Below are 23,402 nucleotides of genomic sequence, written 5' to 3' on the forward strand. Positions count from 1 at the left end.
ATCGTATTTTATTTTAATGCTTTTAAATGCTTTTATTTGTACTATACTTATTGTAAATTGATTATTTCACAGTATATTTTATATCTCAGTTTTATTTATTAAAATTTTAATTTAACGGTTGGTGTACGAGTGTAATCATTGTGAATAGTAATAATAACTATTCAATGTTCACTATTTTTCAATATAAAATAAAAAATTAGTTAAAGGTTCCTTATAGATAAACATGAAACTTTGAATGGTTCAAGCAGTACTTTAAGTTTTGGATAAATGTTTTATAAGATTTAATTAAGAATTTAATATTTTCAAACATGCAAATATTCTAAATTTAAAAAATTCAACATTTGAAAATACCAAGAGGATACTTGTTGATTTCAAATTCTGTATAGCTTATTAAAAGCCTGCAATAGTTACCTTTACATGGCAACAGCTTGAGTTTTTTAGGCACTTTCCTATTTTTACTATTGTTAGATTTCTTTGTTGCTAACTCTCCACATTCAGTTGGCTGTGTTGAATTATGAAAAGAGGAATTTGTTCCATGATGGGTGATAACAGAACTTGAAATAAGGGCAGAGTTTGGAGGAGAACATGGACCCGATGATAACAGTCTAGGAGGTGGTTGCTGAGGTGATGGTAACTCTTTCTTTTCACCAGGAACAGTTGCAGCCTTTTTCATGACAAGACTGGCAGGCATGCGTTCTACCCTTACAACAGGAGCCATTGAATGATTCTTTTTAAGTTTGTTCATCATTTCTGCCTTATCAATCCTAGACTTGGCACTAGACGGCGAAGGATCTTTACAAGAGGCACTGCTGTTTTTAGAGCTTGCAGACTTAGAACTTGAACTGTGTGATCCACTTTTAGTCACTTTGTGCACAGATCCATCAGGGCGTTCATTCCGAACAAGATAGCTATTTCCATGCCGTAATTCTATAAGGTATAAAAATTATTATTAGTCAATGATTAACAGAATGTTAAATTTATATAGCAAATCAATTTTAAAAAAAAGAAAGAAAATAAAAAAAGGGAGGAGAATGGCAGAAGTTTATCAAACTCAAACTGGGAGCAAAGTGGAGGAGAAACTGTTGAAGTTAAACATAAGAAAGATACCTGGGGTGAATGGGGTCTATCCAGTTATATTAAAGGAGGCAGCAAATGAAGTTAGCAAAAATTTAACCATGATTATGAAAACATCCTCAGGGGAGGTCCCTACAGACTGGAGATGTGCTAATGCACTGTTTCCCAAATTGTAATTGGGGTTGGAGGGACCCCTGAGGATCTGTAGACCACTTCCAGGGGAGTCCACGAAACGGTGGTCGACCATATATATATATAGGGGTCTGCAAACTTTTTTATTTTTAAAGGGGCCCATAAACTTTTTTGATTTTTTGAAAGGGTCCGTAGATCTCAGTAGTTTGGGAACCACTATGATAATTGATTCTCCTTTACAGACCTGTTAGTTTAACTTCTGTTCAGGGGAAAATAATGGAGTCACTGGTTCAAGAAGCACTGCAGGATCATCTAGACAAGACTGACTACAGTTATAATTCGGACACAGCATGGGTTTGTTAAGGGGTAGTCTCACCTGACCAATTAGACTGGATACTATGATGTGGTCACAAAGGAACTGGATGCAAAAAATAATTTTAATATCATATACTTGGATTTTAGGAAAGCTTTTGATATTGATTTGAGAGAGAGAGAGAGAGAGAGAGAGAGAATCAATGGACCACTCTTCGTGGACTTATTTTATTAGTTGAGCCCACAGGTTTGGTGTTGGACCCATTGTTGTTTACTGTAGTTATCAATGATATTGAAGAAGGTATATCAGGCTTAATATTGAAGTTTGCAGATGATACAAAGGTTGGCAGGGTTGTTAATGACAGTACACTACTGCAACAGGATCTAGAAAAGTTCAGCAGATGGGCTGAGAAGTGGCAACTGAAGTTTAACATTGACAAATGCAAAGTACTGCATATGGGCAGCTGTAACCACAGAGAGCAGTTATGTACCAACTATTTGACTGGATACTATGATGTGGTCACAAAGGAACTGGATGCAAAAAATAATTTTAATATCATATACTTGGATTTTAGGAAAGCTTTTGATATTGATTTGAGAGAGAGAGAAGGGAAGTGGAGAGTGAAAAAGACCTAGGGATAATTGTGCAGTCAGATATAAAGTTTTCTGAGAAGTGCAAACAGGCTGCAAGAGTAGCTCATGGGGCATTGTCAATGATATACAGGAATTTTGCTAGCAGGGATAAGGGGATGATTATTCCCTAGTATAAGGCAATGGTCAGGCTGTTCTTATTTGGATTTAGGAGCATTAGCAACTAAGGCCATATTGCTCCAGGAATATGTGGTCATCATTCCCTGACCTTTCTGCATCATCAGTATTTGGTGGTGATGGGCTCGAACCACGGTCTAATCAAGAAGCGTGTGCTACGCACTGCTGCTCCTTCCCACCTGGCTATGGAGGCACCCGCAATGGTCAGGCAACACCTTGAGTACTGCATACAGGTTTGCAGATCTGCAGTTCATGGGGACTTCCCCTGAGTCCAAGGATGCTCTCATAATTATGGCTAACAGTTTGCTTACTTCCCTTAATATAATTGGATAGATCTCATAACTAACAGATTAGAAAGAATACTTGATGAGAATCAACCAAAAGAGCAAGCTGGCTTTAGGACAGGATTCTCAACTATGGATCACCTTCACGTAATACCACGGCTAACGGAGAAAGCAAATGAATATAAAACACCATTATGCCTGGCATTTGTGGATTATGAAAAGGAATTTGACTCCATACAGCATAAGGCAATGGAAGCAAATGAATATAAAACACCATTATGCCTGGCATTTGTGGATTATGAAAAGGCAGTCGACTTCATACAGCATAAGGCAATGAAAGCAAATGAATATAAAACACCATTATGCCTGGAATTTGTGGATTATGAAAAGGCATTTGACTCCACACAGCATAAGGCAATGTTTCAGGCACTGCAAAGACAAGGCATAGACACCCCCATACATTATGATTTTGAAGAAAATATTTGAGAATGCTACCTCTGTTATTAGACTAGACAAAGACAGTAGCAAATTTTAAATTAAGGAGTTCAACAAAGAGACACGATATCTCCAAAGTTGTTTACTGCTGCCCTTGAGGAAGCAGTCGTAAGACTGGACGAGTGGCAGAAAGGAGTCAATGTGAATGGAGAGTACCCAAACCATTTATGATTTGCAGATGACATTGTGATCATAAGCCACGAAGAACTAGAGGAAAACCTTAATCAGTTATGCAGAGTCAGTAAGGACTAAAGATGAAGATGGCTAAAACAAAAGTAATGATGAACAAGTATACCACAGAAAGGAATATAATCGGAGTAGAAATTGAAAAGGTGGATTCATATATTTATCTTGGACAAGTCATTAGCTGTAACAATGATAAATGGCTGGACATCACAAGAATAAATTTTGGACAGATAGCATTCAGGAAATATAGTCACATACTGAGGAGCAATATCTCAATTTTTCTGAAATATAAAATAATGAACCAATGTATACTCCCCACCATGACTTATGGAAGTGAAACTTGGGCAGTCACCAAAAGAATGGAAAAGAAGCTGAAAACTACACAGTGAAGAATGGAAAAAAAAGCTGAAAACTACGCAGTGAAGAACGGAAAAGAAGCCGAAAACTACACAGTGAAGAATGGAACAAATTATATTAGGAATCAGACTGTTGTATAAGAAGAGTGCATGGATTAGGCAGCAGACAAAAGTAAAGGACATTCTTATCAAAACTAAATAACTAAAATGGACTGGACAGGACACATAGCTCGAAGACATGAAGATAGATGGACTAAGAAAATAACAGAATGGTAACCAAGAGAAGCTAAAATAAAACCTGGTAGACAACAACGGAGATGGACAGATCAAATTCAAGAGTTTGTAGGTAGTAAATGGATGGCCATTGCACAAAACAGAAGGAACTGTAAAGTTCCTGGAGAGGCTTTCATCCTGCAATGGATTGAAAATGGCTGATGATGAATGCGACTATCTACTGTGATGAATGTAAAAACGGTTATCTTGAGGAGCACAAGGAAGGAAAAAAAGCATCTGCCCTAGACAGCAAAATCTCCCAGATTTCAAACCCACTGAACATCCCTCAGATGAAATGGAAAAAACACATTGAACATACACTGCCCATGCTCTGCCTGTGTCACTCCAGGAACTGAGGACACGGGCAGGGCAGTGACACTCCAGGTAGTGAGGACAGTTTTGTTACACAAATGATCCAATACTCCTTGTTTCACTTTTCAACACACTGTTGACTCCACATCACATCATGTTGATGTACCAATTCAATTTGATAGCAGACTGACATGCTATTATCTCATGGTCCTAATAAAATAGCTAGGCAGTATATAACCAATACTGCCAATAAATATAATCACGCAGTTTAAGGATCAATGCTAATGATTTGTAATCATGTGTCAGGAGGAAAAATAATTCATAATTCAGGAAGCCAAATGGTTCTCATTTGCAAAATACTCCAATTATATTAGTTTTGTTTCTAAGGTCAAGTTATATTTGAAGAAATCTATAATCTTACAAAATTTGTGAAATTTCATAACTGCCAAAACCAATAAAATAAACAATACAAAGCTATCAACCTTGCAATAACACACAAAATTATGCATTTGTACAGGTCCTATGAGAAATCACAATCAAACTTTTTTTTCCCCCTGTTGAACTCTTGAATGTGGTCATACAATTTAATACAACAAAAAGATAATGGTAATAAAAATAACAAGTCAATCTATTATAAAATTATCTTGGATTTGTTACATCACTTGCTCTTATAACAGGAAATATTCCTAACTGTACCACTTAAAACTGGTGGATGCTAGTCTATAATTAGTATATAGTAACCTCCCAGAGTGTGTGTGTGTGTGTAAACACACAATTTTGTTTACCCATCTATTCCAATAATTTTCCCAGTCCCTTAAATTTATTCAAACTACAGTAGAACCTTGATTGTCCGTCACCATATTTACCGTCAGTCTCTGTTAGCCGTTACTTAACTCCACTATGCAGTAATGCATTGTGATATTGGTGCCATATATCTGCAGTCTTTGTTTACAACTCAGTGTATACAGTTGTACTTTAACCTCTTGTTTCATATTTAAATAATTTTTATTAAGTAAACCCACTGAAATGAAAGTAACGTAAGCAAGTAGTGTTGGGATTATCACAAAAAATTAAAATAATTAATCATCTAAGAAAAGATGAAAGTGCTACAAGTATTGGTTTATGGAATAGGAAGAACAACAGAAAATTATATAAAGCATAATGCAGACAAAATTGAAAACCACATGTCGCAAATGGAAACCACTGACAGTAATGTTGACATAGCGATAACAGTAATGTTAAAAGTCATAAAACAATGAGGCTTGCTAGAAATGAACAATGGATACTGCAAATGGTTCAATAGTTTGTTCAAAAACATAGCTTTATTTATTTATTTATTTATTTTTTTTTTTTTAGGAGCATTAGCAACTAAGGCCATATTGCTCCGGGGTATATGCGGTGGTCATTTCCTGACCTTTCCGCATCCTCCGTATTTGGTGGTGACGGGCTCGAACCCCGGTCTGATCAAGAAGCGTGTGCTACGCACTGCTGCTCCTGCCCACCTGGCTACGGAGGTGCCCAAAAACATAGCCAAGGAATTCCATTGTCAGGACCTGTAATAATCGAAAAAGCCATTGAAATCAATAAAAAACTAGGCGGAGATCCTTCATTCAAGGCTAGCATCAGATGGTTGGATAAATTAGTTTTGTCATGGTATTTGACAGTTGTTGATCCAGGGTGAGAAGCTACGAGGGACATTCAAAAAATAAGTTACACCTGAAGGCATCTCTTGGTATAATTGCGCAACAAATGTGGCACCTGTGCGGAATGGAGGTCATATCGTGCGCCTCTTGGTAGGCGAGTTTCGTTGACATAGCGATAACAGTTGGTAGGAGCAAGCGTTCATAATGGCACTTCAGCTAGAATGTCACTCCAAGTTCGAGGTACGTGGAACAGTACGATTTTTATGGGCAAAAGTCTGAATTGTTCCGAGATTCACTGTGAAATAACAGCGGTGTATGGGGAAAATGCAATGTCGCGTCCAGCCAGAGTGGTGCCAGCAGTTTGAAAGTGGTCGCATGGAATTGATGGATGCTGATCGAAAAGGAGGCCATCAACGTTGACCACTGCAGACAACGTGATGCAGGGTGATGAAATGATTCGCAATAATTGAAGACTGACAGTTACAGAAATGGCAAAGGAGTTGGATATTTCGATAGGCAGCATTCATTCCATCGTCCGTGAACATCTTGACGATCGCAAATTGTGTGCACGATGGGTTCCTCGTTCACTGACAGACGAACACAAAGGTCAACATTTTTTGTCTTCTCTAGTCTTCCTTCAACGCTTTTCTGTGGAAGGCCATGACTTCTTATGCCGCATCAACACTAGCGATAAAACGTGGGTGCATCATTTCAACCCAGAAATGAAGAGAGCATTTATGAAATGGAGACACAACATCGCATGTGCGGAAGAAAGTCAAAGTTGTACCATCGGCAGGAAAGGTCATGGCCACTGTGTTTTTCAACTGTGAAGGAGTTGTTTACACGGAATTTATGACAAAAGGCACAACAATTAATGCTGCCTCATACTGCCAAACACTGTGGGCTTTGCAAACAGCCATGAAAAACAAGAGGCCCGGAAAGTTAAGCAAAGGTGTTGATCTCATTCAGGACAAAGCCACGCCACACAATACGACACTTGCTCCAAAGTTTTGGATAGGAGGTATGGATCTTTTGCCTTGTGACATCACATCTTTGGCAAGCTGAAAGAACATCTGGGGGACAACGATTTGCAAATGAGCAGGTGCACACAGCAGTTCGACGGTGGCTGAATGACCAAGGAGTGCCTTTCTGTCACATCAGGGAATCGAAAGTTTAGTCACACGTTCTAAGAAATGTTTACACCAACTCGGTGGCTATGTGGAAAAGTAGTGCAAGGTATGTGCTTTCTATTGCATAATGTTACATACTTCAATAAATGTCTCGGGGTACAATGGGTCAAGTGTAACTTATTTTTTGAATTGCCCTTGTAAGTGTGGATAGCGCAGCAATCCCTGGTTATCGTAAAAAACTACAAAGGGAAATAGCTGATCGAAGTTTGGTTAAAGACTGTGATGAGACTGGTCTTAACTGGAAGGCACTACCTCAAAAGGCACCGGCCTCAATGACTGAACATATGGCACCGGGATATAAGATGCAGAAAGATCACATCACTATAATGGTATGTGTTAATGCTAGCAGTAGTCATAAATTGCCTTTGGTTGTTATAGGAAAACCAAAAAAGCCTAGATCATTTAAAAATATTAATTTAAATGCTTTGCCAGTTAAATATTTCTCACAAAACAATGTGTGGATGAGCCAAGATATATTTCATGATTAGTTTCATAAAACATTTGTACCATGTGTAATATCACATTTGGCATTAAAAGGTTTACCACAATACGTAATGCTACTGATGGACAATGCACCTACTCATCCCATACATGTATGTGAGTTAAAAAGCAATGATGGCAAAATATTATGCTACTTTCTGCCAACAAACACGACATCTCTCATTCAAACAATGGGCGTGTTTGAGAGTATGAAACATCATTTTCGCAAAATGTTCATTCAAAAGCTTGTTTCAGCAGAAAATAAATTAGATGTGATAGAGTTTTGGAAAAGCTACACTATAAAAGACATACTTTTAAATGTCACTGATGCCAGGAACGATGCTCCAGTTCAAACAATACAAAGAAGCTGGAATAAGTTGTGGCCAGAAATATATTCAAGTGATACAGAAACCATTCCAAAAGAAACTGAAAGTTTGCAGGTATGTTCAAATGTTCCTGGTTTTAAAAATATTTCGATGGAGGAAGTAAATGATTGGCTGGATATGGACAAAATGGATGTCGGATGCAGAATTTTAGACAACAATGAAATTGTGCAAAGAGTGATGACAATTTTTCAGATGATTCCAAAACCAAAGAAGGAAAAAAAAGCTGCTGCTGATGGAACAACAAACATATTTAGCCATTGTGAAGCTGAAACTATGTTGACAAAGTGCACTGAGTGGTTCGAGATACAAGAAGCAGAGGCTACACAAGTGTTACTTTTGCATTAAATTCATAATATTGCCTCCCAAAAGGCTCAAGGGTAATGAAACAAAAGAAATTGACTGACTTTTTTAGAAAAGAAATTTAATTATGTAATATTGTTTTCTTTTAATTTTTTTATGACATTACTAGACCAATGTAAGTCAAAATATTTAAAATAGGTAAGTACGTAGATATCTGTACTATTATTTTTTTATGACCCGGAAAAAATAAATAATAATTAAAGTTTAATTAAATTTCATTAGGTCATGTATAACGTAATAAAATAAACAAGTTAGATGACCAGGTCTATTTTATGTATAATATTTTTAATATACATATCCTATTATCCATCATGGTCTCGGTCCTGTACCCTGACAGGCAATCGAAGTTCTACTGTACTCACAATCCACCTCAAGATAGACTGTATAAACTGTATGTTTATTTATATAATTTATATATAAATAAACAACCACAGAAGTATACTTTTCTAGCTCATGCTTACAATTGACTAACCACCAGCTACCTTCAACAATTCAACAAACTGCAGTGTGACTAACCTAATAGCATCGATAATTTTAATGTAGCTGCATAAGGTGCAACTGAATAAAATTATCAAAAAGCTGCATATTTGTTACTGACAACATGGAATGACTTTGGAAAGAATAAAGTAGTTTCCCTTGTCAATCAATAAAATTAAGCTGTTTTAAACACCTAGCAGGATATACTGTTAATGATTTACAATTCTGTCGCGCGTGCTTGATAGCACATTTCACCAAAAATATACTACTTAAAGAGTATGCTATATTTAACTCCATACACTTTGGACTATGTATATAAAGTGCTTAGCATCATAATACACAGCCATTTCTGAATAAACAGAAAATTTTTAAGGTGGCATCGTTTTAGGTTATATCTCATATTGTGAATGCCTTCACAACCTAAAACGATGCCACCTTAAAAATTTTCTGTTTATTCAGAAATGGCTGTGTATTATGATGCTAAGCACTTTATATACATAGTCTAAATTTGTTCGCAGCTTGAGGCTCTAGCCCTAAATGCGCCTTAGTCTCCATACACTTTGTTAAATTTTTAAACAATTATTGAAGGCTATCTTCTCATTTAAAATACTTCAAATTGCTGAATGTGTTAAATACAGCATATAAAAGTTGAAATATTTCATCCATACCCATTTTACAATCAAAAGGTTATGCTTCATGAAAACAGCTTAAAAAATCATGATATGAGTTTGTAAATCAAATATCCAGTGTCAAAAATTTGTGTAAGATCAAAAGTTTGTAAACCGAATGTTCATAAACTGGGAGCTTGCTGTATACTACAATTGGTATATTAATTTATATCGTTAATATTTGATGGCTATTTATCTCTACAAATAAAGGTTCCTAAGTAATATTTTTCATGAGTAAATTATTTACTTATGAAAAATAAAATAAGTAATTTATTTATTCATAGGTAAAATATTACTCAAAGTTATAAAATGCTTCTTATTAATGGCATAATAACTGACTAAATGTTAAAGTAACTTTCTTAAAGTAATTCCCTACAATGTCTGCATTTGATGACTTATTCAGTACTTCAAATTCATCAAATTTATTTATGTTACTTTCGTAAAATTCGTAACATTGCCTCCCAAAAGGCTCGAGTGGTAATGAAACAAAATAAATTGACTGACTTTTTAGAAAAAAATTTAATTATGTAATATTTTAAATTTTTATATTATAATATTTAAAATTTTTTTTATGACATTACTAGACCAATTAAGTCAAAAATATTAAACATAGGTAGGTACGTAGATACTTGTACTATGATTTTTTGATGACCCGGTAAAAAACAAATAATAATTAAAGTTTGTGATCAGATTGTAGAGCAGATATCATGACCCACAAGAGTGAGCGCTGGTGTTGAGCTCACTCTTGTGTACCCCCTCCATTTTAATTCAATTCGTTTGAAGGCATCTACCCTAGTCTTCAAAATCTCATAGACGCCAATCAGAATGCTGCCTAATTTCTTCACACTCTGTGCACCTAGTACAGACAGAGACATCCCTAGGCTAGATCACATCCTGTTCCAGAAAGGCCTGGAACCTCATGAGGTAGAATTTTTCTCAGTGAGGTCTGTGCTTGTTAACAGAAGACTGTTTTTACAGATCTGCATAAATCTAACCCTGCTACTACTGAAGCATTTACAATTAAATTGCATTAAGATGTCAATGATATATTAACACTTATAATTTGGTTTGCACGAATTTTGAATCGCCCTGTAGTTTACAAGCTATACAGGATGATTCACTACCAGTGCGACAAACTTGCAGGAGGTGTAGGGGGCACAAAGACGAATCGGAATCACATAGCATTGCAGGGTCCGAAATGCCTTCGTCATGCAGTAGAGGACATGGAGCGGGAGGTTGCGTGAACAGCGATCCCACTGGAAGTAGGCATTTGCGAACCGGTTCCCGGGGCAGTAGGATGGACGAGTATTCAAACGTCGAACTGGCCGACATGTACCTCGCGTATGGAGCTGCAGACTGTAACAGGTGTGCCACTCTGCGCTTGTACCAGGAACATTTCCAGCACAGGCATGCTCCTCATCATACAATTTTCGCACATGTGCACAGAAGGTTACGTGAGACTGGTTGTTTCACGAGAGGTACCATGAATCGAGAGCGAACGACGAGGACACTAGACAATGAGGAGAAAGTCCTACATCTTGCAGAAGGCAATCCGAGTACGAGTACTCGAGCGATAGGCCAACGATTGGGTATTTCCCAATCCACTGTATGGAGGATACTGTCAACAAACCAAATGAGTTCATACCATCTGTAACGTGTCCAATCATTGGAGCCTGCGGATTATCCACTCCGGAGGACTTTTGCTACTTGGTTTCTTCTTCAGCGTGCGGCAGACAGCGCGTCTGCTGCATCCGTATTGTTCACGGATGAGTCAAGTTTCACAAGAGAGGGAACCTTCAATCAACATAACGCCCATTTGTGGGCTTTGGAGAACCCCATAGTACGCGAACACATGCAACTCAACGCCGTTTCTCTGTCAATGTTTGGGCCGGCATTGTTGGAGACCACCTCATTGGACCGTACCTTCTGCCCCCTCGTCTGGACGGTAGGGCATACTTGATCTTTCTACAGCAAGTCCTGCCCGAACTTATTGAAGAAGCACATGTTACTCAGTCGTTGCACCGCTCAATGTGGTTCCAGTATGATGGGGCTTCCCAACATTACACCAATGACATCCGCCAACACCTAAACGTTACATTTGGACAGCATTGGATAAGTCGTGGTGGTCCGGTTCATTGGCCTGCTAGATCGCCGGACCTATCATGCCTGGACTTCTTCTGCTGGGGGTCAAATGAAGACATTGGTGTGCGAGACCCCCGTTGATTCAGTTGAAGACCTCGTCACTCGCATCTCTGTAGCTGCCGGGGAGATTCGAGACACGCCAGGAATCTTCCAGAACGTTAGGGATTCCATGTGGCGGTGCTGTGAAGCCTGTGTGACTGCTTCTGGTCGAACTTTCGAACACCTTCTGTAGCATGGCTTTTTGCCAATGTAAAACTTTTCATTATAATGATTTCTGTTACACTAACGAGTTGCTGTTTCTGTTCTTTTTCTTTGCTTCTTTGTTCAAGCGACCTCCCGCATGATGAAGGCATTTCGGACCCTGCAATGCTATGTGATTCCGATTTGTCTTTGTGCCCCCTACACTTGCAAGTTTGTCGCACTGGTAGTGAATCACCCTGTATATATATATATCCCCTTACAAGCTTCTTATAGTTAAGATGACTATACAGTTAAGTTAAGATGTTTAACTTATAGTTAAGATGGCTAGTAACATCAAGAATTGGACTGAACACTGAGCAGCTGTTCAGAATTAGCAGAGACCAAAAGACATTTGTTGTGGTGGTTGCCGACCGCCGTTAAGAAATGGCATACAAAGAACACCACCAGAACAGTCTAATTTTATGGTAATTTTCCAATTACCCCATTGTTTCAGTAAAATTAATCAATATATATACAGTTTTGCTGTAGCATATCCTAGCTCCAACCACTATCTAGCTCTAATATGTTCAAACCTTTGGTACTTTCTAAAAATAAAAAATATGTGAAGATATATTTAAAATTTTTTTTTTTTTTTTTGGTGGTTGTTGGCGCATCGGCTTCTGTGGCCATAATGCACTTCTCAAGGTTTTTGCGAGTACTCTGGTCCAATCCCGAGGCAGGATTCGAACCCACAACCTTTGGGTTGCCAGGCAGGATTCGAACCCACAACCTTTGGGTTGCCAGGCAGGCACTTTACCCACCCGGCTAGCCCGGTCGGCTATTTTTAAATATGACATGAATATTATACGTTTATATGGTGTAGTAAAGCAACTGACTTTCCTGAGCATATAAGATCACAACTGTTAGAAATGACTGAAGACTTGTGAGAAAATGAAAAGTAATGAGATGAGAAGAGAATCTTGAATATGAGAGAAAGATACAGCTATGCAGACAGCTTTAGGGCAAACACGTTAGAAACAGCATTAGATGAATGAGAAAGCAAGAACAAATATCAAGACAATGGAAGCCATGTTAATTATTACATAGTACATGTAATGTACTAGTTTTTTTTTTTAATATATAAAATTATAAGTAACAAAAATATATTAAAAAATTAGCTCATCATAAATGCATTCGCATGAAAACTGGTGCATATAATTGTAAAAGTTAAATCTTTTAAAAAAAAATTCTTTTATCACACATTAAATTAAGGTTTTTTTCTGCTCCGATATATATATAAAACAATACATTATTTGAAAAATGCGTAAAATATAATATTTATTCTTTATGATAGAAAATTAACCAAATCGTTAAAGGCCAAAAGGAATTTGTAAATTTACAAGTATATTAAATTTATAAAAAATATAGTAAAGAAGATTTCCTCAGTAGAAATGAAATTTGAATGAAAATTGGTGCACACACAGTTTTTGCATGCACTGTAAAAGACTCTTCTGTCACCTATTAAATTAAGCCCTTTTCTGCTCTGAAGGTGAATATTAACAATCAGGTTCTATGCATAGATAGAGATATATAAAACAACGTATAAGGAAGTGATAAAAATTTCCAAAATTGGAGTATAAAATTATTTATTTTTTTTAATTTTTAAATGTATTCGCCCTGAAGTTCAATACACATTGTATTTAATCTGCAGAGAGTTTAATCCTTTCAAAAAAAAAGTTCTTCAGGTTGAGCATCAAACCAGGCTTCTACAGCTGCTTTAGTTCTTCATCTATGAAATGAGAATGAAACTGATGGAGATGAAACTTGAGGTTTACAAATATATAATAAACACTTGGGGCCACTTCTAGTTGTTTAATTATTTAAATCGACATTCTGTGAAGGTAAAGAAAGCCAACACGAGAAACGTCGGATAACTTACGCGGAAAATTAGTTTCCCGATACAGCACTCTAGCGCAGCTCGCTCGGTAAACAGACGGTATTGGTCTGGAGCAAAGTCGAAAATGATATATTGATTGATAAGTAGGCGTGGAAAACAATGTGTGATTAGTGCGCAAACACAACACACGATACTAACGTTGGGTTAGTATCATTTTAGTAGCACTCAGAAGCACTAATGGTAACTTGCCCTAATGAATGCTTTCCATAATTGTGAAAAAAGGTCAGATTACCTCCACTTGAATCCCATTGGAGCTTGAATCCCTCCCGAAGTAGAGGGGATAACCTAACCTTTTTTCTTTAGAATCACAGTCATATTTAGAAATACATTCATAAAAAAATAAATTTTTATTTTCTTGTTCAATAATATGCCCTAATGATGAAAAAAGATCAGGTTACCTCCACTTGAATCCCATGGGAGCTTGAATCCCTCCCGAAATGGAGGGAGTAACCTAACCTTTTTTCTTTAGAATCATGTGGACTAGCGCATAAATTGTTTATTAACAAAATATTTTTTTATTACGGTACTTTTATTTTTAAAGACACTCGTGCAGATACATACGTATCATAACGTCAATCAACACCTCAACAGCTATTCACTATATATATATAGAATCTTTCTTTTCTTATATTATTTCCTAACCTAACATTTAAGGTTAGGTCACTAAATATAAGGAAACCGTTTCTATTATTTCCTAACCTACCATTTAAGGTCAGGGTCAGGTTACGAAATATAACGAAAAATAAAGAAACCTTTTCCTTTTTTCATAACCAAACCTAAATCAACAGTATAGTAAAAACACTCATGAACTCAAAATCTGCTTTTAATAATAAGAAAAAAACATAATGGAGAACATAAAAATTAACAGAACGAAACTTTTATTGATTTAGTTTTCATCAAAAAAATCAACAAACATTTTTATTTTCCTTACAAATTTCTTCCACCTTTAAAAGATCCATCGCTACTATTACCTGTTTACCGTTCATTACAAAACTATTATCCACCATTCTTTACTCATAAATACACATCATAATGCCAACCAATGACTACACAGTAGCTTGTCCTCTGTTGCGCCTACCACCAATCATTTCATCATTTGCCATGCCTACCTGTCAATCAATATATTCTTCTCGATTTCGGCTCCAGACCAATAACACCTATTGTCTGTTTACCTAGCGAGCAGCGCTAGAATCCGGTGTCAGGAAACTAATTTTCTGCGTAAGTTATCTGACGTTTCTCATTGTTCTCGTGTTGGCTTTCTTTACCTTAGCCCGACATTCACAATGGGCTTTGTTCACAGGTGCATTATCACGGAGAAGCAAAACCTGATGGCCCATCTTTCTTTATCTCCCCACCCCCCATTGTAGCTTTTAACTTTGGTATAAGTTATAAGTTAAGCATAATATTCCCTAGTTTGAAATAATAATAATACAGCACATACAGTAGAGACAATAACTAGGATAAATTTGCAGCTATCAGGGTAAACAAACCCCTTCTTCAGCAAGTGAATATACACATACAGAATACTAAGAAAATACAAACAGAGATAGAATAAAATAAATACTAAATGAGTTGTGCATGCTCAGATGTGCACATGGTCGCGAGATTGTGCAAACATTATTCGCTAGATCGGTGTTCATTGTTGGTGCATAGACATGTATAGGATAGCAAGTTTCAAAACTGTTGATTCAAAGATGGGGTGTAGCCTTGTACCTTTGCAGTGATTTAACGTATGTATTTCATTAGTATTCTGTACCTGTATGCGTTTATTCACTTGCTGAAGAAGGGATTCGTTTACTCTGAAAGCTACGAATTAATCCTAGTTATCAAAAATCTAGTTATTGTCTCTACTGGATGTGCTGTATTATTATTATTATTATCTCAAACCATGGAATCCAGTATACAGGCCCATTTTCATTTATAATATTCCCTTGTTACTGTGGTTTAAGGTGCAGGATATGGAAATAAAGTTCCCGGACTGGTGCTGTTGTGGTCATGTTCGATGAGTTTCAAAATATATGAAACTTGTAAGTTGCAGTTCAGACTTCCTTCAACAGACAGTAGTACAGAGATTATCTACTTGTTTGCAAGTAACAACCAGTTTTGTATGTAGCATTAATGTTCCACATCACGATTTTTAAATTCAGCAACAAATGGATATCAAATTTTGTTTTAAACTGGAAAAATCTGCAACAGAAACATCATCATCATCATCAGCCATTTTCAATCCACTGCAGGATGAAGGCCTCTCCAGCAAATTTCCAGTTCCTTCTGTTTTGAGCACTGGCCATCCATTTACTACTCAAAAACTCATGAATTTCATCTATCCATCTCCGCCTTTGTCTTCCAGGTTTTCTTCTAGCTCCTCTTGGGTACCATTCTGCTATTTTCTTAGTCCATCTGTCATCATGTCTTCGAGCTATGTGTCCTGCCCAAGACCATTTTAGTTCTTTAGTTTTGATAAGAATGTCCTTTATTTGAGTTTGCTGCCTAATCCATGTGTTTTTCTTCTTATCTAACAGTCTGATTCCCAATATAATTCGTTCCATTCTTCGCTGTGTAGTTCTTAGCTTCTCTTCCATTCTTTTGGTGAGTGCCCAAGTTTCACTTCCATAAGTCATGGTGGGGAGTATACATTGATTCATTATTTTACGTTTCAGACAAACTGGGATACTGCTCTTCAGTATGTGACTATATTTCCTGAATGCTATCCATCCAAAATTTATTCTTCTCTTGACTTCCAGCCATTTATCATTATTACAGCTAATAACTTGTCCCAGATAAGTATATGACTCCACCTTTTCAATTACTGCTCCTTCAATCATTATTTCCCTTTCCGTGGCATACTTGTTCATCATTACTTTTGTTTTAGCCATATTCATCTTTAGTCCAAAATCCTTACTAACTGTGCATAACTGATTAAGATTTTCCTCTAATTCTTTGGGATCGTGGATTATGACCACAATGTCATCTGCAAATCGTAAATGGTTTAGGTACTCTCCGTTCACATTGACTCCTTTCTGTGACCAGTCTAATCTTCTGAAAGCTTCCTCAAGGGCAGCAGTAAACAGCTTCGGAGATATTGTGTCTCCTTGTCGAACTCCTTTCTCGATTTTAAATTTGCTACTGTCTTTGTCTAGTCTAATAAAGGATGTAGCACTCTCATATATTTTCTTCAAAATCATAATATATGGAGTATCTATGCCTTGTCTTTCCAGTGCCCGAAACATTGCCTTATGCTGTATGGAGTCAAATGCCTTTTCATAATCCACAAATGCCAGGCATAATGGTGTTTTATATTCATTTGCTTTCTCCATTAGCTGTGATATTACGTGAAGGTGATCCATAGTTGAGAATCCTCTCCTAAAGCCAGCTTGCTCTTTCGGTTGATTCTCATCAAGTATTCTTTCTAATCTGTTAGTAATGACCCTTGTGAACAACTTGTAGATATGGGATAACAAGCTAATTGGTCTATTATTTCCAATTTCTGATTTATCTCCTTTCTTATGCAGCAAAACTATGATTGCATTATTCCACTGCTTAGGCATCACACCTTTTCTAATGCACTTTGTGAAGAGCCTTGCCAGTTTTTGTGTTATGTCTCTTCCTCCCAATTTTAACAACTCTACAGTAACTTCATCTTCCCCCGGGGCTTTCCGATTCTTCATTTTCTTCAATGCATGTTCTACCTCATCAGGAAGAATATCGGTTATGTCGTATGTGTTGCTACTTTGCAATCCATCTTCCCCACTGCTGGTATCATTCCCTTGCTGCTTGTATAATTCCCTATAGTAGTCTTCTGCTATTTGAATTATGCCTTCTCTGCTGTTTATAATTACACCATCGCTATTCTTCAGTTTCAGTATCATTTGTCTTTCTGTATTACTGCTCATGGCTGCTGATTTAAATCCTTTGTTTTCCCATAATGCTTGTTCTACTTTTCTTGTGTTAAATCTTCTTATGTCCTCTCTGAATCTCTTTCTAATGGCTTTGCATAACTCAGTATACTCAATTTTCGCCCTGTCAGTGTTTTTCTTGCTCTTCATTTGTCGTCTTTGGTTCATCATGACAAGTGTTTCTTGACTAATTTTTTCTTCTTTGGATTTCTGTTTCCCTATAGGTTTCTTGGGCTTTATCACTTTCAGAAAGTTGTAATATTCCTCGTCGATATCTTGGTCCTGAGCAGTCTGCAGAAGCTCAAACTTGTTCTTAAGTTCCAGTACATACTGCTTTTTCTCCTCCTCTGTTATTTCAAAGACCTTTGTATTATTTACTCGAGTCAGTTTTTTCCTTTCCTTTCCTACATCTATATCAAGTGTACATCTTACCATTCTGTGATCACTTCCAACATTTACCTTATTCAGGACGGTAACATCATTCACAATATATCTTCTGTTAGTGAGGATGAAGTCGATTTCATTAGTTGTTAATCCATTTGGACTCTTCCATGTCCACTTTCTGTTCACCCTTTTCTTGAAAAAAAAGTGTTCATTACTGACATTCCTTGAGATTCTGCAAATTCCACAAGTCTTTCACCTCTTTTATTTCTTTCACCAATTCCAAAATTTCCTATAGTTCCTCTTTCTGCGCTGTTTTGCCTTTTTCCAAACTTAGCATTGAAGTCCCCCATAATAATAGTGTAGTGGGTTTTCTGCTCATCTAGAAGACTCTCAATTTCAGTGTACATTTCTTCAACTTCTTCATCATCATGGCTCGATGTTGGTGCATAAATCATTATAATCTTTAGCTTGTACCTCTTAGAAATCTTGAGTATTAGTCTTGACACCCTTGGTGATGTACTTTTGAATTCCAAAATGTTGTTTTTAAAATCTTTATGGACCAGAAACCCAACTCCACCTTCACTCCTTTCACTGTTTCCATTGGTGTACAGCAGATTTCCACTTGATAAACTTATAAGTGATTCATTTCTTCTTCTTGTTTCAGCCAAACCGATGATATTCCAATTCACATTTTCTAATTCCTTTTCCAGCTCTAATATCCTGTCTTCACCGATGAGTGATCGTACGTTATAACAGGCCAAGTTCAATTTCCGTGCATGGCAGCCTGGTCGTACCCAGAGATTCTTAGCACCCTCTGCTTCCACTCTGATCCTCTCGCTGCCGTAAGAGGGAGAGTGAAAGCTGCTGGGGACTGAGGGCCATTTGTATTGTTGTGCTCTCATTGCTGGAGGGTTTGGTCTTTTCCTCTTCACGCTGACCAGGCGTCTTGAAGAGAACCACTCTACACGTTCGTTGCCACCTAAGTGACGTAACAGGGCTTACCATCGAGAAGGTGTGCATGAGTGGATTTTAGGGAGGCAGGCCAACTGGACTTCTCCTAAATCTTCTGTAACAGAGAGATATTGGATCCATCAGTGTTTTAGGCTGAATGTCTGATAACACACAGGATACCTGTTCCCCTCTAACAGAAACATATGAAATGTTAAAAACTGATTATGGTAAATAAACATTAAGTTGTATCACTGTATTTGAATGGTATAAATGGTTCAAAGATTAATGCAAGGATGTTTGCAATGCAATGACCCAAAAAGTGGGTATCCATCAACCTCTCAAAATGAGGACAGAGTTGCAATGTTCAGAAAATTGTTGGAAAAGATTGTAGTTTAACCCTCAGAATGATGGCTGATAAGTTGGATGTGAATGAGATGATTCGTCAAATTCTGCATGAAGATTTAAGAGAACAAGAAGGTCTGTGCAATAACCTATGTCACACAGCCTCACAAATGAGCACAAGCAACGAAGAGTTTTGCCATGCAAAGATTTCATCCAGACTTGTCGTGAAAATTCTAATTTCCTTGACTGTATTGTCGCTGGAGGTGAGTGCTGAGTGTTTCGGGAATGAAGTGTCAGGGCATGCAGTTGACTTCAAAATCATCACCAAGGTCTAAAAAGTTTTATTTGCAGAAGTCCAGGATCAAGATGTTGATAATGTTTTTCCGACAAATAAGGTGTGATCCGCAAGAAATTTGTACCTAGAGTCAACGCTGCATTTTACATACAGGTGCTTCAAAGACTATTGAAGCATATTTCCCAAGTGGGGCCCGCAATTTTGAAAGAAAGACAACTGGTTCTCATTGCGTGACAATGCTCCAGTCCATTCCACACCCATTGTGAAGACACTTCTGGAAAAAACATGGCATCGTACAGGCATTGTGAAGACACTTCTGGAAAAAACATGGCATTGAATAGGTCAACCATCCACCCATTCCTGACCTGGCACTAGCAGAATCCTTCCTCTTTCCCAAGGTGAAAACTGCCCTCAAAGGAAAGAGGTTTCGGGATGTTAAGAACATAAAGAAAAATGTAACCAATGAACTGAACATCATCTCTTTGGATGCATTCTCTGATTCTTTTCAAAATATTAGAACAGCGTAATAAGTGCATTCACTCAGGAGATGATTACTTTGAATAAAAACAAAATCATTTTTGAGCACCTACACTATATATTCTTTTTATTGCACCAGTCCAGGAGCCTGACTGCAACACTTTAGTTTTTGGACTCGTGATCATAAAAATGTAGTCAACTTTCATCAATAGTCACTGAATAGGATAAAAATCTATATGGATCAGTATGAATTAATTTTAAATTCTCTTCTGATGACTCCAAGCCATTGATGTTTGTCATGAATGAAAAGGTTTCTGTAAATCCATCTTGCACAAACTTTGGACATTCACAAATGCTCATGCATTATTGTTAAAATGCCTCCATAGGAAATGTTAAGTACTTTTACAAGTTTAGACACTTTAATTCTTCTGTATTCTAAAATTTTTTCTTCAATGATAGCAACTGTTGCAGAACTGATTGTGTTAGATGGCCAACCAGATGCTGGATCATCCTCAATTGAATCCTGTCCTCTTTTGAACTCTGCTGACTATCTTGCAACAGTAGCATAATCGGGTGATATTTTCCCAAACACTCCAGTCATTCTTTCATGGAGTTATTCAGCATTTCTGCCCTCTTTGGTCAAAAATATGATTACTGAATGATGATTTATTTCCTAGATATTCATTTCTTCTTCCACTTACCAACATAAAAAATTAAATTTTAGAAACTATATAAGATATGACATACAATTAAGGCAGAAAAGGATTCAAGCAAACCCTTAGCCATAATTATGAGAGCATTCTTGGATTCAGGGGGAGATCCCTATAGGTTGGAAATGTGCGAATACATCCCCAATTCACAAAGGGGAATCAAAACGTGACATGAGTAAATACAGTAATTAATTTTAGCTAAACTTCCTGTTCCAGGGAAAGTAACGTAGTCACTGGTTAAAGAAGTAATGTAGGACCACCTAGGCAGTAATGCTGCAGTCACAGCATGGATCTGTTAAGCAGATATCTTATCTGACCAATATAATTGGATACCATGATGCAGTAACAAAGGAACTGGATGCAAAATATTATTTTGATATCACATACTTGGATTTTAGGAAAGCTTTTGATACTGTTGCAAATAAAAGACTGCTATACAAATTGTAGCAATGTGGCATTAAGTACAAGTTACTGCTATAGATAAAAGGATGGTTGAGTGGGAGAAGACAGAGAGAGTTTATCAATGGGCACTGCTCTTCGTGGACTAATGTTATTAGTGGCTCCCCCAGAGTTCAGTGCTGAGCTCATTGTTGTTTTCTATATCTATTAATGATATTTATGAAGGTATATCAAACTTAATGTTTAAGGTGGCAGATGATACAAAGGTTGGCAGGGTGGTTAATGACAGTAATCAAGGAAGGCCACATCTTGAGTACTGCATAGGTCTGGAGGCCTCATTTTAGGAAGGATGTAGAACTGCTGGAACAGGTGTAGAAGGGCAACAAGATTGGTGAAGGGAACAAAAGGGCAATCTTACCGAGAAAGACTTCACTTCTGCAAACTGCAGCATCCGAAGACCAGGCACCTGCAAGGAGATTTGAAGGCCTTGAATGTATTGAGTAAGCTCAATGTTGAGGCATTCTTCCTCTTGCTGAGACTACACATATGATGGGGCATAAATTCAAAGTGAGGAAGGATGGTTGCAGTATAGTTGTGCAGGAGTTTGCCTTCAGCCAGTGGGTGGTTGATTGTTGGAACAAACTTCCATCTGTTGTTGTGGAAGTGGGTAGTTTAGATAAATTCACGGAAAAACTAGACAAATTCTTGGAGGGAATGATGGGTAGTTTTTTTTTTTTTTTTTTTTTTGCTGATGCTGTATAAGCTTGCTCTCTTGCATAATTTGCCACTACTAATACTAATTTTTCTCAAGTTATTTTCTTAAAATATTGAGCAATATCAAAATAACCTATTCTATAATTTATTAACACACTTTATATATCCTGTTCTTAGAACTTTTTGATCACCTCTCACAATATTATTTGAAAAGTGCGCAAAATATATATTTATTCTTAACTATAAAAAAAGTTAACCAAATCTTATAAGGTAAAAAAAGAACTTCTAAATTTACAAATGGCATTCAAAGACAACTATCCAAGCGAAATGTTTTGAAATGTTCACATTCATTTTGTCAGCAGGCAATATAAACCATACACAAAGCTCAATCAGAAACAAAAAATTTAGATAAACTTTTGGTTTAGAGATTTCATATATTTCTAAATATTAATGCATTATTATTAGTAATAATAGTTGCTACTTTATCTCTAAATAAAGGAACTACTAGGTGGCAGTGATCATGAGGGATTTACTATTGTCGAGGGAATTAAGAGATTTTGCTTTCACAACGGCCACTACAATGGCTTTTAGTTTTTAAATTCTCTTCACTGGGACCAACTGTAAATTCTAAATGTGAAGCACTGAGAGGAAGTAATCATAGAGGCTACTAAGCTTTTCACACCAACAAAGAGATACTGTCTCCGAAGTTCAGAGCTAAGTGGATGTCAGACAAACTGATGAGACTAACAGCAGAGAAGAAAAATGCATGGGATGATTATAAATGACAATTTGTTATTGTTATTTGGTTTTTTTTAGGAGCATTAACAACTAAGACCATATCGCTCTGGGGATATGAGGTGGTCATTCCCTGACTTTCCGCATCCTCTGTATTTGGTGGTCAAGGGCTCGAACCCCAGTCTAATCAAGAAGCGTGTGCTACGCACTGCTGCTCCTGCCCACAAAGGCGCCATAAATGACAAGGTATATGGAAATCTACAGTACGTACAAACTAGTCTATAATGAAGTCACTAAGGGAGTTAGGCAAGCTAAGGCAGATTATGTGAAGTTGTTGGCTGAACTGCAAAGAAAAGTAGCAAAGAATTCCACTTATATTAACACTAGTTTGTTTGTTTGGATTTAACGGCACATGGGCAGCTAAGTCATAATGGACCCTGTTAATACTAGAAGGAAAGGGGTGAATCACATTGGTCCACTATATGAATGGCATAATTATTGATGATCCTGTTCAGGTTGCTGACAAACAGAATAAATATCCTGTATCTACATTCACATGCAAATTAAGTTCTTAGCAATGGAAATACCAGAAGTACACCAAGTTATAACCGAGAGCTAAATGATTTTGTGAATACTGAGAAGAAAGTGGAAGAGAAATCGTTGAAACTAAAAGTAATTAAGGCACCTGGGGATGATGGAATTTATCCAATTATATTAAAAGCAACAGCAAAAGAGTTAAACAAAACTTTGTCCATACTCATAAGAGTATCAGGGGTGGTCCCCACAGATTGAAGATGCACAAATGTTTCTCCTATTTACCAATG

At 37.0% G+C, this 23,402-nt stretch overlaps 1 protein-coding gene across 1 annotated transcript in view; it reads right to left on the reverse strand.

Annotated features, from left to right (window-relative positions):
* The window catches only part of LOC150076245 (ataxin-7-like), a 227,347-nt gene that overhangs the window by 137,534 nt on the left and 66,411 nt on the right, over window positions 1-23,402 (reverse strand). The window contains exon 4 of the mRNA XM_090387296.1: window positions 412-927. Within this exon, the coding sequence (XP_090243422.1) occupies window positions 412-927 (516 nt within the window). The remainder of the gene's footprint in view (window positions 1-411; window positions 928-23,402) is intronic.

This window comes from Mastigoproctus giganteus, chromosome 13 (genome assembly GCF_048544385.1).
Source record: "Mastigoproctus giganteus isolate SK-2022 chromosome 13, ASM4854438v1, whole genome shotgun sequence".
NCBI lineage: Eukaryota > Metazoa > Arthropoda > Arachnida > Uropygi > Thelyphonidae > Mastigoproctus > Mastigoproctus giganteus.